Raw genomic sequence first — 14,165 nt, 5'->3', positions numbered from 1 at the left:
TTTGGAATAACAGTTCTTGATGTAAAATCAGGAAGACTATTATTTGAGGTAGAATTACAGTTTGTGCCTCAGGGATGAGAGCTGGCTTTGTAAAAATCACATCACCAGGTGGTACATGTGCAGTGAAATAAACCAGAAACTATTATGAACTATTATGATCACATTGTTCCTTTCCCCTCACTTTGGCTACTTTGCTGTTCTCAATTAATTTAAAAGCTTTCCTTGCCAGGTTGTTCTTTGCCTGAATGCATACTTCTTGATTTTCAGCATCCATTTCCTTCACAAACAGGCCATTCACTGAGAGCTGTAGTCCATAAACTTCTTGGGACTACACATCTATTTCAGTTCAATCTCTTGACTGACATTTTATAGCATAATATGACTGCATATGCCAATGGAAGATCACTTGCTGTTTTTCACAAGCTTCAGTAAGTTGATGAATTACTGACTGTAAATAAAGGTTACTCGCCTCTCTCAGTTTTAGACTTTGTTTTCAGTTGCTTTTAACTTGCTGGACTTAGGAAATAATATTTTACACTTCAAGTGCATCCAGGAGTTGATCTAGGAAAATTCATATGTGTCAAATTAATCTCACCAGTCTTTTATTTGGGAAGGCCTGATTTTTCACTTGCACAGTCTTTCTGACTTGTGCCAGAAAGTACTTACCTTTGCTCCATGTTCCTGCCAGCCTCGAGAAAACCCACACAGATCAAAATGTCAGTCTGCATGTGTCCCAAAATTGCAAGGAAGGACTTTTAACGCACGACTCCATCTGCTTCCAGTGACCCTGCTGCAGCATCACAGAGGGCTAATGAGTGACTACATTTACCTTCCCCACTGATCATGTGTGATTTCTTCAGCCTTAAGTATATAGATTTACGATTAAGGTCAAGTCAAATTCACACCTTTTTTGTAGTTTCTTCTTGTAGTAGCTCCAAGCTGATCACCAAATCAAGGTACCACAGACCCTGAACTGATACAACTGAGCCACTTACCAGCTGAGCTGTGATAACTGTCTGCATGCATCTAATCCATTGCAAGTGTAAAATAAAATGTAGTAATTTAAACTACCATGAAGGGGATTGCCACAACAATTTATTATTCACACCTTGTTTTATGGAAAAAGCAATGTAGAAACTGCTGCTAGAAAAAAAACTCCTTTTGATGGACAATTTATACACAGAAGAGAAAGATTTTTCTGCCTTCTGTTTGAAGGGAAGTCACTTTTCTGTTCAGTTTCTTAAAACCACCCAGTTGCTGAGGAGGAAGACAGGTCAGTCAAACCTAGAGAACGAGGGAGCAGTATATGGGACCATAGGGGAAAAACTTACAGGAAAAGGGTGGTGGAGTAGAGGATGTGATTGCTTGTGGTCATGAAGATGAAGTTTAGGAACTAGAAAACAGAGAACAGAGGAAGAGTCAGAAAGTGGGGAGAAGTGGGAGATGGAAGCAAGAGTCCATTGCCCTGTATCATGTCCAGCATTGCTGAAAGGTATGTAGATGGGGATCTTCTTGAGTATATGGTAGCTTGGTGCTCACTGAGCCAAATGAGAATGGAAAGGAGAGGATGGTGAGGAAAGAGCAGATGTGTCTGCCAAATATGCACCCTGGGATTCAGAGAAAATGTTGGAGGGAAGCCCAGTTTCCATAGTTTTCAAAAGAAGAGAAAGTAGCTAGAACAAAGTGAAACAAAAACATCAAGACACTGAGATAAAAAAAAGTGTCTGTCCTCGGCAGAAGAAAACAAGAGGGTAGAGCAGGAGACCGATGAAGCTAATGGGAGATGGTTCAGCAGAAAAATACAGAAACCAGCTATGGGAGAAAGAAAGACTGTGGAATAGGAGACTACCATTAGACAGAACATAAGAGATATAAGAAAACAGTGGCCTGGTAGGAGGGCAGAAAATGATGCCAAGGCATCTGCAGTAGAAACTGAGAAGTAGTTCTGTAAGAATTTGAATTAGATGATTTGAATAAATTAGAACTTATAGAATAGAATCCTCTTATGGAATAGAGGTTTTAAAAATGATAGATATTTCATAAAATGCAAAGGATGGAGTATAGGTAAAATTGCAACAGAAATCAACGGGAAGCAACAGGGTTAGAAGTGTGCAAAACCACCGGAGCAGCTGAAAAGGAACCAAAATTAATAAGTCTCAACATCTCTTATTTGTACAAAACTGACTTGTGTCTCTTCAGCATACCATACAGAGAAAAATAGCTGTCACCTAATCTGTTATTAAATGAAGATGCTTGAGTTGCTAGAACAAGATGACCCAGATTTTCTATATATGTATGCAACTCTAATATACATTTTAGTGTCATAGGATGGGACTTTTCTTTTTGAAGAATAACTAAATTCAAAAAATATAGACACAAAAAGTTGGAAGAATTATGGGACTGAAAAGTCAAACTCTTACATACTTTATCTTGTTGCTGCTTGTACATTAAGATATGGTGTTCTATGATTTAGGAAGAAATTTTTATTTTCTTAATCTTAACATGACAAAGTATTTTTCTGGGAAAACAGAACCTATTCTTAAAAGTGTATGGATCACTGTAAAGTAGTTCAGAAAGAAAAATAAGGCTTTTCCTTTGGAACCATATGCAGGGAATACAGTCTTATCCCCAAGATACTGAGAACAGGACTGACCTATGGATAGTACACATGGCGTTTTATTTTAAAATCAGTTTCATGACTCTGAACTTGGTCAAGAAAATGCAAGTGTAAAATAAGCTTTCCTGCTTTTGAGTGGCTCCTTTGGTTCATAAGGCAAAACTCCTGAGTCAAGCAAAGACTTGAAAGACAGTATTTTGGCACAGAATAAGAAACTAATTTTTAATTAAAGTCATCTGAGATTCACATCAGGGACAATAATCCTTTTATACTTTATGCCAGAAGATCATCTCCATAGAAATCTGACAACTTCAGACATGTCAGTGCAAAGTTGTTGAACTTCTCACACACTGTTAGACAGAGCTCACTAGGAGGTACTGCCGATAACTGTCTTGCCCTCCATTTCTGCTTCCTTTTTTTTTAAACAGCTTTGTCTATGACATTCATGCTGTATGGACACATAAAACAGTGATTTTTAGGAAGTCCTAAAACCCCTTGTTCCAGAAGTACAAGGATCTTTACCAAAAACTTGCATAGTTACAAATTACAGACATTATAACACATTACAGCGCAACAGCTTTTTTTTTTTTCCCTCCCAGTCATCTTCAAACTGTAATAAACTAGAGGAGTCTGATAAGAAAATGAGATTAGAACTGTTTTTGCAAGTGCTTTGGGATTTTTAATGGCCAAAAAGTACATAGGACTTCACCTTAACGTGTATGCTGAGCATTTCTTGAAGCACTATGAATAAAATGGGAATAGACAAAATTGATCACCTGAGACACATAAACTCAAGATTTAACACAGTTTGATAATTAGGTGCACTGGGGTAATGTTCCAAAACAGCTGCAAAGCCAGTCACCCTTGCAGGTGTTGAATACCTACGGCTCTTTTTCTCCTTGTGCTTAATTTCCTGTTCAATACTGAATGTATGCTCTGTGCCCTTTCACTCCAGAATCTCTAGCAAATACCCTCCTACAAAACAAACTTTTTTAGGCTTCTGACTTGTCTAAAAATTTGATACCAGTAACAGAAGAAAAGAGAAAAATAATATAACTCTAGCCATTTTCAATGTCCTCCAGCAAAATATTTTTCTTTAACAGCTGAATCCGGTTTTCATCCTTAGTCATTATCTTCCCCTTCCTGATGTACCTAACATACCAGACGTAAAATTTTTGTCTGATAACATTAATTTAATTGCTGGAAGAAATACTGTTTCTTTTCATGTGAGCTGTTCTAGCTTGTCTTGCCTTGCTCTCTGGAGTTTTGACTTCTGTTGCATACAGTGCAGATTTTATCCCAGTTTTTATTGTATTTGTATAGGCTGTGTCTTCAAAGAGTATGACTTGCTTTTCCCCATTTGTTTTGGGGGCATATTTACTCAGAAGTTGCTTGGACTCCTTTGCAATATGATGAAATTGATGAAGTCATTCTTTAGCTCTATGAGATAATCTAGATTTTAAACAGCTAACAGGGCATGATTGGTTAAGATACAATAAGAATTTGTAAACACATTTAATGCTTTCAAACTAATTTACACTTTTCTAACTTATGGTCTTGCTTTGTTTGTTTGTTTGTTTGTTTGTTTTAGAGGATATAAAACTTATGGAATATTGAATACTTATACATTGGTGTATTGGGTCTGGCTGAGATGGAATTCATTTTCCAATAACAAGCTTCACAGTGCAGTGCTGTGCATTGGTAAATAGAAAGATGTTGATAACACATCAGCGTTTTGGCTACTGTTGAACAGCTCTGGTACAGCATCAACTCCGTGTCTCCAACATTTCCCAAGATCCTGAGGGGGAACACAACTATTCCAATTAAATTAACAGAAAGGATAAATCATGCCATATATCAACCCAGACAGAAAAGCTAAGGAAAGGAGGAGGAAGGGGGGGTGGCATTTGCCATTGACAGGGTTTGTCTTCCAGAAAAACCACTATGTGTGTTGAAGCCCTGCTTCCTGGGAAGTGGCTGAACATCCCTTGCTGATGGGAAGTAGAGAATAAACTTTTTTTTGTTTGTTTTCTCTTTTCTTATGCATGTACAAAGTTTCATTTTTTCCTTTAGTAAACTGCCTTATCAAGCATTTTCTGCCATATTTTCTCTCCCCCATCCAGCTGGGGAGTGATAGAGTGGCTTGGTGGGCATGTGGCATGTCTCCAAGGTCAACCCACCACAGTCCTTTTTAGTACCCAGGGAGTGAAACAAAGGCAGTTCTATCTATCTATCTATCTATCTATCTATCTATCTATCTATCTATCTATCTATCTATCTTTCTTTCTTTCTATCTATCTACCTATCTATCTGTCTGTCTATCTTGCATGCTATAGTAATAGCAGTTATCGAGTAGCAAGCTCCTTTGTGGGACATGAGGTTTGTCAGCTGCACTCCTTATCTCTTTGTTTTGCTGAGTTTGCAGGGAGCATGTTAGCACGAACAACAGCTCTGTGCTTTGCCCTGACACTGCAGCCTTGTTATGCGGGGGGAGCTATCTTCTGTGGATGATGAGGAAATGCATTTCACTCTCCCTACCCAAGATTGATGTGAATGGGTTTATAATGCAGGCTCCCATGGTCGTTGCTGATCCTTATTTAAGCTGCTTAATACTGTTAATAGTATTAATGAACACTGTTGGCGCACTATGGGATTTGTGGGATCTGATGTCTTCCTGTGTAAGAGAAAACAAACTTCAAGTATGGAACTATTGAAATCTGCCCTGAGGCATCCATTTCCTGGCTGGCAGGGTGTGTGGTAGGATTTGGGCAGGTTCCTAGGATGGTTATGACCTCCAGTTACCTGCGACTTTACACCTGAACATGTGACCAACACTGGCAAACTGACCCATCAATGATGGAAGGGTGCCTTGCCCACCCCAGAGAAAGCCAGCAGCTTCTTGCCCTGTGCTGGGGCCTGACCTGTGCCTGCCAAGCCACTGTTCAGTCCTTGCAGAGGACGGTAATTGAGGTAGGAACCCAAACTGCATTTGAGAACACTAGGGCTGAGACAGGGACTCAAACCACTGCAAGTACAGTACTTGTACCGGTAGTGGAAACAACATAATGGATAAAGCAAGCTACAGATCCATATTATTGATAAGAAATGGAGAAAGAGGAAGAAGGAGGAGGAGAAGGAGAACAATCAGGAGAGGAGAGGTCAGATGAAAAAGCTGGTCCTTCAACAAAGAAATTTGAACGAGTGGGACAAATCAAACAGGAACCTGAAGTTAACACATTCCTTGACCTCATCAGAACTTTGAGACATGTGGAAAGACTACAGGTGCCAGCCAGGTGATGCTGGGATAACAGGGCTGACAGTTAACAATTGGAAGGTCATGAAGCCACAACCGCTAACATCCCTTGCTAGAGATGGGGAAATTGAAGGAAGAATTGGAAAAGAAGGAGCAATTTGCAGTCTCTGGAGATGTCTTCTCTGAAGTATGAGGGCACGATATCTATTTAAGGAAGATCTTGTGAATTTCCCAGGAAAATGGATCACAGCAGACAAAGGTATCCAGTAATGAGAGAATAAGAAGTCCTGGAAATGGTCTATAGTAAAGTAAAAAGTGATAATGTCCTTGTCTAGGTTTAGGGACAAATTTCAGGAGAAAATGTCCTGGAATGAACATTTCCTCTAAAGAGAACGGTTTTGATAACCCTGTTTGCCAATGAGAAAAATGAATCCTAGTGGATGAAAGTGAAAAAAAATCCCAACTGTTTATTAACAAATTTAAAAAGCCCAAAAGGGTGCCCACAAGGCCAGAAAAAGATTGGATAAATGCTAGATATTGAAATTTCAAAAACTTAACCCTGACCTCCTACCAGACAGCATAGGTGTGAAGCAAAGATGGAGGCTGCCCTTCTTTGTCTCAGGGAAGGGAAGGAACAGGAGTTAGTGTAGCTGCTCAGGCAGAATAGATGGGAATCTTTCTAATGTTAGACTCTTCCTTAGAGTAGGAGAAGCTGGTAGGTTTTAGTGTCCTTGCTCATGCTAATTCAGTTTCTTTGAGGTCGTGAGTTTGGGGTGGCCTCTTCTCACCAGCTCCCCAAATGGGCTGGAAAAAACAAAAGGTGTCAAAAGAAAAAAAGAGAAAAAAGCCAGGGAAGCAAGGGGAAAAAAAACCCAAAACAAACCAAAAAAGAAAGCAGCTGTTTCTGGGCATAAGCAGACAATTACAAGATAAAGAATCACCATAAAATCACCCCAAGATAGTTCCTAAAGATCCAGAGGATACTCCTTGTACAATAGTCATATGGAGGAAGGTGGCTCAAATTGCCCAAGAAGTCCCATCATATAACAAGTTATCCCAAAGCAAAAGAGGCCATGCCCTATTTTCTGATGGATCTTTCTCCATGGTAGGAAACCATTGGAGGTGGAAAGCTGCTGTGTGGAGTCCTACACAACCACTGCTGAAGAAAAAGAAGAGTCAAGCCTATTTTCAGAAGTGAAAGCCATACAACTAACCCTAGATATTGCTGTATTCTATCTCTGCACGGACTCTTGGATGGTGGCTAATGTCCTACGGTGGTGGCTGCAGCAATGGAAGAAGACTAACTGGCAACACAGGGGCAAACCTATCTGGGCTGCGGTACTGGGGCAGGACATCGCTGCACAGGTGGAAAATAGGACTGTGAACATAAGTCATGTAGATGCACACATGCCCAAAAGTCATGCCACTGAAGAACACCAGAACATTCTGGGACATAGCTCATGCTTTTCTGTGGGCATGAACCAGCTGAATCAACTCATAAATGTGACCCTGGGAGGACTTAGGCAGTTTGTTGGGGCAAGGCGTCAGCAAGAATAGCAGAGAGACTAAAATGTAGGGGCATTAGCTGTAGATGGGCATTTGGACTTTCAAGTAGTGATTTCAGGGTTAAAAAACGTAAACATGGACATTATAAAATGGCTTAGGATTCAATATTCCAGTGAACACATTATGTGGATAAACCATCGAGAGACAATTATTTTTCTCGTGTAGTTGCAAATACATAATCAGTAAAAAGCACTTGAGTCTCCTAGGAGTGTTTTTGAAATAAAAAAAAAAAAACAAAACCTCTCACTGAAGACTGTTAATATATCCAAATGATTCCACAATCATATAAAAAACTGCTCAGCAATGTGATTAAAGGCTTTCTGTGTGGTTGCAATAGAGTATGGTTTGTATGTTTTTCAACAGAATATTGACTTCACTGGGATTATTTTCATAGGCTAGCACCAGGGAAAAGGATTCCGACTTCAGTCTTTGTTAGTAATGGTTTTGATCCTTTGTTAGAGAAGGAATGTATCAGACTCATGAATAAATAAATATCTATATTTTTTAAAAAATGAAGATTCTATTAGAAAAAGTGAAACAAACAACAGTAGTAATAGTTTTAAGCAAAAAATAACAGTGATTTGACAAGAGATAAACAGTCACTGTTGTATGTTAAATTTTTGCATATGATTACAACTAGCATGTTTACTGTATATTTTGAGAATATAAGTATTGAGCCAAAATACACATAATTAATAAACATGGATTAAAAAAGTCCAAATTGAATTTGTAATTAAATATGAATGAATTTGTATGCACTTGGTAGACATTAATGTCATTTTCCTGTTGTGTCATAGTCCTATTTGATAAGCATTAATATTTAAAGATTGATGACATGCATTATGTCTTCAATATTTCTTATGAAAATCTGGAGATAAAAATGTTTTCTGAAGTCAGGCCCAGCACAAATTGGTACTGGAATTATGTGTTAACAGCTTCCTATGTCTTAGACCATGTCTAAGCTTTAAGGAGCTCCCTTCTCAGTACATGACTCTGGTTCACTTTAATCTTTCTAATGTGGCTGTAAATAGGTTGTCAAAATCAATGTATTACATTTGTACACCAGATGCCTGCTCCTTTTTATCTCTTGAAAATAAGGTATAGCAATAAATGAGAGGCTTGCCTGGCAGGGGTTTCCTTGTGCTGAGCACAACCATATTGGTCAGCAATCTTGTCCCCACAGCCTCAGCCAAGACACATGTGCTAATTATTTATCAGATCATTTGTTCTTTGCCAGATGTAGGGAGTAAGTGGTTCTTGTGAAAGGAGCAGTTGTGTCACACACTGAGGTCTAGCTCAAACAGACGCAGCATGTAAAACCTTCTTTCTCACTTTTGGAGATATTTTTTGTGGAAGACCCAGTCTAGAGGACCAGACAAAGCACGTTGTCTCAAACTTTCTGAGCATTGCTACAGGAAAGGTGTGATCAAAGGAAAGGATCCTGCAGAGGTGGGGCTGGGCTGTTCTCAGCCAACTTCCTGCTCCACCTTGAGACTAATTTTCAGCTTCCACCTGCCAACTTATTCCCTGGAGAAGTGCTGGCTGTGTATGTGCTAACAAAACTGTGTGAAAAATCTACTTTATGTAAGAGGTGTGCACCAGGTTAACTATAAAAGTCACAGATTGGCCCCTCTCACTCTCTCTGGAGGTGTGGTGTGGTTTGTGAGCCAGCATGTTTTGAGGGGTTTGTTGTAGAAGTTGAGAACTTATTGAAGTGTAGCTTACAAAATTAAGGGTTATCACTCTTGTGGCAGTATATTGTAAGAATTTAAGGGCTTATGAGTCAGAGCTATGGTGATTGTACAATAAAAGCCTGAGAGTTCCCTGGCATGTGTCTTTGTTCAGCCTGGAGGAGAATTTATAGCAAATATCATGTCCTTTACTAGTGGGTTGTGACATCCAGACACCATGGAGTTCCTTAGTCTTAACACATCATCTCTGAAGTCATGGCAGTGTGTAGTAACTTACATGACCAGCATGATAAGAAGCTGTGAGCACTCAATGTACTTTTCCAGATAATTCACACAAACTAGCATCTCCTCCCAATATTTTTTCAGGCCATCAGTTATCTATTACAGTGACAGACTTGGTATACTTTATATCTTCATACTAAGTTCTTTGCCAGTGCATCCAGCTGCCAGAAGCACTTGGAGTTGTCACAGAGTTATTGAAGGACTAAAAGCTCTCTTACCTAACTGAGCTGCTGCCAGCATCAAGGTCTTGTGCTGTTACTGCCCCTATAATGGTCCCCACGGGTGTATCCTCATAGACTTCCATCGTGTACATGGGCTTGCTGAACACTGGAGGTTCATCCATGTCCAACACATTTATCTTCACAGTGGCAGTATCTTTGAATGGACCCACTGAGTGAAATCGATGGTCAAGATGGAGATTAGAGGCCTCCACCTTAAAGGTGTATGCCTTCTTCGTTTCAAAGTCTAATGGCTGTGGAAAAAGCAAAAGCAAAATATTAGATTTGTCTAAAAATTAGGCATTGCTAAATAACTTTGCTTGGATCAATCTGACAAAACTTAATACGCCTTAAGTGTAAAACTCATCTCCTGAGCTAATCAATCATTTAGGTTTGTTTTGCAGTTCATCTTATGCTAAGGTGGTTTTTGAAATAGGCCAGATGAATCATAGTCAGGAAATTACTGCTTCTCTACATCAAAAAGATCAGGATGACTGGCATGAATGTAAACAGTTACACTGTAGATGTCTGAAGTTAAATGAGTGCGATTCATCTCTTGCAAATGAGCTGAGTGCAGGTTAGTCAGAGATTTGCATTTGCAACTCCCATGCACTGGCAATCAGCTGTCTTTGGCTGATCCAGCTCCTTAAATAGAAGATTTCCCTTTTTTTTTTTTTTAGCAGGAAAAGCTTTCAGAAGACCATGACAGTGATGAAGACGAGTCCAAATGAAAACTCTGATATGTACCAATGAGTCAAACCAAACTTCAGGTATGACTTGGAATGTGAATTCTAACTTGATCTGAAACAAGCTTTTCCTGTAAAATGTCAATCTTAGCAGTGAACTGCTAACCATGCCATATGTTTGAGCTGCATTTACTTTGTGAAATGCCGACTTTGGCTCTGCCTTATGATCCTAGGTGTAGTTCAAAAGGTCTTGAAGATGACACAGCAGCTTTTGTGTACTTATGTGAGGTTCTGATGGAATGTATCCTGCAATCAGGTTGTTTTGATGTGAGTTTCTGTCAACGCATTTCAATTTAGTGCCTTTACTTCTAGAAAAGCAATCATCTCAAAACCCTTAATGCAGTCTTATTTAGCTGAAAAGATGCAGAAGCTTTATTTTCATTTAAAGGATTTATCTGCATTGGCTTTCATGTTGTTTTTAAGGTTTCTAACAAAGCCTTTTCCTGTTGTCTGGGTAACACTGGCACCTAGTGGTTTCTGCCTATAATTGTTAAGGTGGTAATTTGCTTACAGGAAAGAATATGCTGCCTGGAAAAAAAGAAGAGGTTTACATGTATATGAACAAGAATATTTCAACGTCTGATTTTATGTTGTTGTTTTGTTTATTTTCCCCAATGTTTTCAGTCAGTTGTCACAACCGGACAGATTTAAATTGTTCAGTTTTCAGTCCTTATCACAACAGGACGTAACTGGCCAGATGTAAATTGAAATAGGTGTAAACAGGTGTAAATTGAAATAGCTCCATTAAAATCGAGTTACCTTGACTTGCATTAGCTGAACAGCTACCATAATGATTATAAATGCTTATGAAAGACATCATAATTTTAGTAGACTAGATGCTCAGGTTTTGTTTTTGTAGGTTTTTTTTGTTTTGTTTTGGTTTTGGTTTTTTTTGTTTTTTTTTTTTTTTTTTTTTGTTTTGTTTTTGTTTTTGTTTTTTGTTTGTTTGTTTTGTTTTGTTTTGTTTTGTTTTTGTTTTTGTTTTTGTTTTTGTTTTTGTTTTGTTTTGTTTTGTTTTTGTTTAACTGGGGACCTAAAATTAGCCATATAAATCTCAATGCCATAGAAATAATCAGACTTGAAAGTAATCCATTACCAAACACAACCGTCCTACAAATAAAATTACCAGAAAATCCAGTATGTGCTGCACCTTTGTGTCTGAACTGACAGAAAGAAGAAGAAACTAAGCCTGAGAAGAAACGGACAAAATTAAGTCTTGTGGATCTCATGCCTCGGTGGTGAAATCCAAAGATGTTGCCTTCGCTAAAAACAGACACATTAGTCTGTTATTCAAATTGCTGCCACACTGTGGTTTCATTTTCTATGCTACTTGTGCATACTTGCTATGCATTGCCAAAACAATTGTACCCAAAAGAAAAAAAAAATATAACCAACTCTTTTCCAGACATTTATATAAATTGATAACACACTTTCAAAAAATATAAGAAAAGGAGAAATCTGAAGTTTAAGGATTTAGTCTGGTGAAGAAAAAGTCAGGAGTTAAGCTAAAGATAAACGATTAAGACAGAGAAAGCAAGAAATCTAAGCTCCACATCGGTAGTAATTCTGAGTAATACCTTGTACATATCTTTCATACCACCAAAATTGCATTAAAACTTTTCTGATTGGCTCCTGTAATACATCAGTATATTTACGAAGAGATGTATTAATGGAAAAAGCCATAATTCATCCAGTCTTTGCAGGCTGTCTTTAACCAAATTACCCTTCAAGGTACTTATACTAGATCATGGTGCATGGCCAGTGCCCAGTCACATTTCAGGATGCAAGGGGAAGAGAAAGCAGTAAGATTTCAAGCAGTTCTGTCTATTGGTATGTTCACACTGGTATATTTCACCGCACAAGTACCCAGGAAGCAGTGGTTGTATTCCTTCTCTACCCTCCAGCATTATGGAGAAATATAAAGTATATTTTTAAGAAGACAGTGTGATCCCAAGAAGGGATAAGGTTTTTCCACTGTAACCTCAGATCAACTCCTCCTGTCTTTCTGTCCTTCTATGGGTTTGATGATAAATATAGTTAGAGGTTATGCGGCCAGTGGAAAACACAGAAGGTAGTCAAAATAAGAAGAGACAGGCAGAAAATGATGAGCCATCATGAGAGAAAGAAATCATTGACAGACTCCACAAAATAGCAGAAATTAGCCTTTCACCAAAGTGAGGCTAAACTGCAACTGAAATGTATGGAAAGTCGGGGAATGTTGCAAGTGGTAAACCTAGGACTTAATTTCAAATAGAAAAAGATTTTGTACAGCATACATCATGTAACAAGAGTATGGCTTTTTTGTCTTTTGTGTATGGGGATTGCATGCTACCATCTCCTGATCAGTTCTGTTTTTCCCATGTTTGAACAATTGAGTCATATAGATAGTATTGACAGTTTAAGATTTAGGCATTTGTCTGAATTATCCAGAGTCTGCCTAAAAACAGTAGCGTTGAATGTCTGCATAAGTCCCAGGCAAAATCTTTTGGATTTTTTGATTTTTGGTTTTAAAGATTTTATTATATTTTTAATTTTTAGTACATATCGCTAAAATCTGTCAAGGAAAAAGTGGTCCACACAATATTTTACTTGTATTAAAACAAAAAACAAAAACAAAATAAAACAACAACAACAAAAAAATCAAATCAAACCCAACAAACAAACAAAAACCCTTCAACAAACCAAACCAAAACAAAAACATTACTGTGTTTTGCTGTTATATAATAACTGTCTGAGGGTGCTCAGTCCAATCTTCATTTTGAATCCGGAATGCTGCTAAGGATACAAACAGTAGAATGTTTGAATCGTACAAAAAAAACCCAAACCAGCCTTGAAAGGTTTTTGAAATATCTTTCAATTAAAAATATTTTAATGAAATTACTTCATAGATTTTTTTTAATTAAGAGAAATATTTATTCCTTCTATAAAATTAATTGTATGCAGAATGTAAGTTTGAATAAGGCTTGTATTTTGCAGAAATTTTGGGGTTTTTGTGCAGTAAACAGCATTTTTGCTAATGTTAAAGTGATGCCTTATTGACTGTGAACTATTCAATAACTGAGTATTTCTGATAGATATCCTAAGTACCAGTGACAGGACAGATGTATTTGTGCCCCTCAACTTGTCCTCATCTGCTTTTTCCTATGTTGAGGTTACAAGCTGCTCTATATAGTTGCCTAGTAAAGTGCTATCAGCATATACACACCTGTGCACAGCAAGGCCATTCTACAAATCCCCAAATCAAATACATACTGACAAATCACTTTACCTTGCAACTCTCTAAGTACCATGAATGGACTTATTTAGTATGACTAGGACAGCACAAAACCAGCTCTGTATTAGAAATAAACCTATTTTGAAATATTACTGTTTTCCAGATTCAAGGTAGAAGTTAAGAAATGCTGCTATATAGATGCATCTATATCTAAAATTTTATATTAGATAGTGTGAAAGTCAGAAAGAGAATTAAAGAACTGAAAGAAAAAAAATGGTCTGAAAGATATAATAAATTCTAATGGTAGGCACAACAAGGGTGGGAAAAGAATTATCCTGCCACTTTGTTCTGCTTCACAAAGAGGTAGAACTGGAAACTCCAGAAATGTCAGGTTTTTATCTACACATAAGAAATAAAAGGGTATTGTTTCTGATAGAGGCTTTCACCTACAATGACGGAAAAGCTATGTTTTGGGATGTGATTTTAAGTCCCAGGACATATGGATAGTTATGAATAGTAGAACTGGGTTGACAGGAAGCGCATAATAACTTTGGCTTGACTTCATACTAGCATTATAC

General features: G+C 37.9%; 1 protein-coding gene and 1 pseudogene across 8 annotated transcripts in view; one reads left to right on the top strand and one right to left on the bottom strand.

Moving 5' to 3' along the window:
* CDH12 (cadherin 12) overlaps positions 1-14,165 on the bottom strand; it is a 534,486-nt gene that overhangs the window by 28,838 nt on the left and 491,483 nt on the right. For all 8 annotated transcript variants that reach the window (XM_088170601.1, XM_088170597.1, XM_088170617.1 and 5 more), the window contains one exon: positions 9,628-9,881. In XM_088170601.1, coding sequence (XP_088026727.1) covers positions 9,628-9,881 — 254 coding nt within the window. The remainder of the gene's footprint in view (positions 1-9,627; positions 9,882-14,165) is intronic.
* LOC148225323 (uncharacterized) lies at positions 5,128-6,205 on the top strand (annotated as a pseudogene).

This window comes from Sturnus vulgaris, chromosome 1 (assembly GCF_052056855.1).
Source record: "Sturnus vulgaris isolate bStuVul1 chromosome 1, bStuVul1.hap1, whole genome shotgun sequence".
Classification (NCBI taxonomy): domain Eukaryota; kingdom Metazoa; phylum Chordata; class Aves; order Passeriformes; family Sturnidae; genus Sturnus; species Sturnus vulgaris.
Note: the sequence above shows the minus strand (reverse complement) of the source record. Positions and strands in the feature narration are given on the sequence as shown.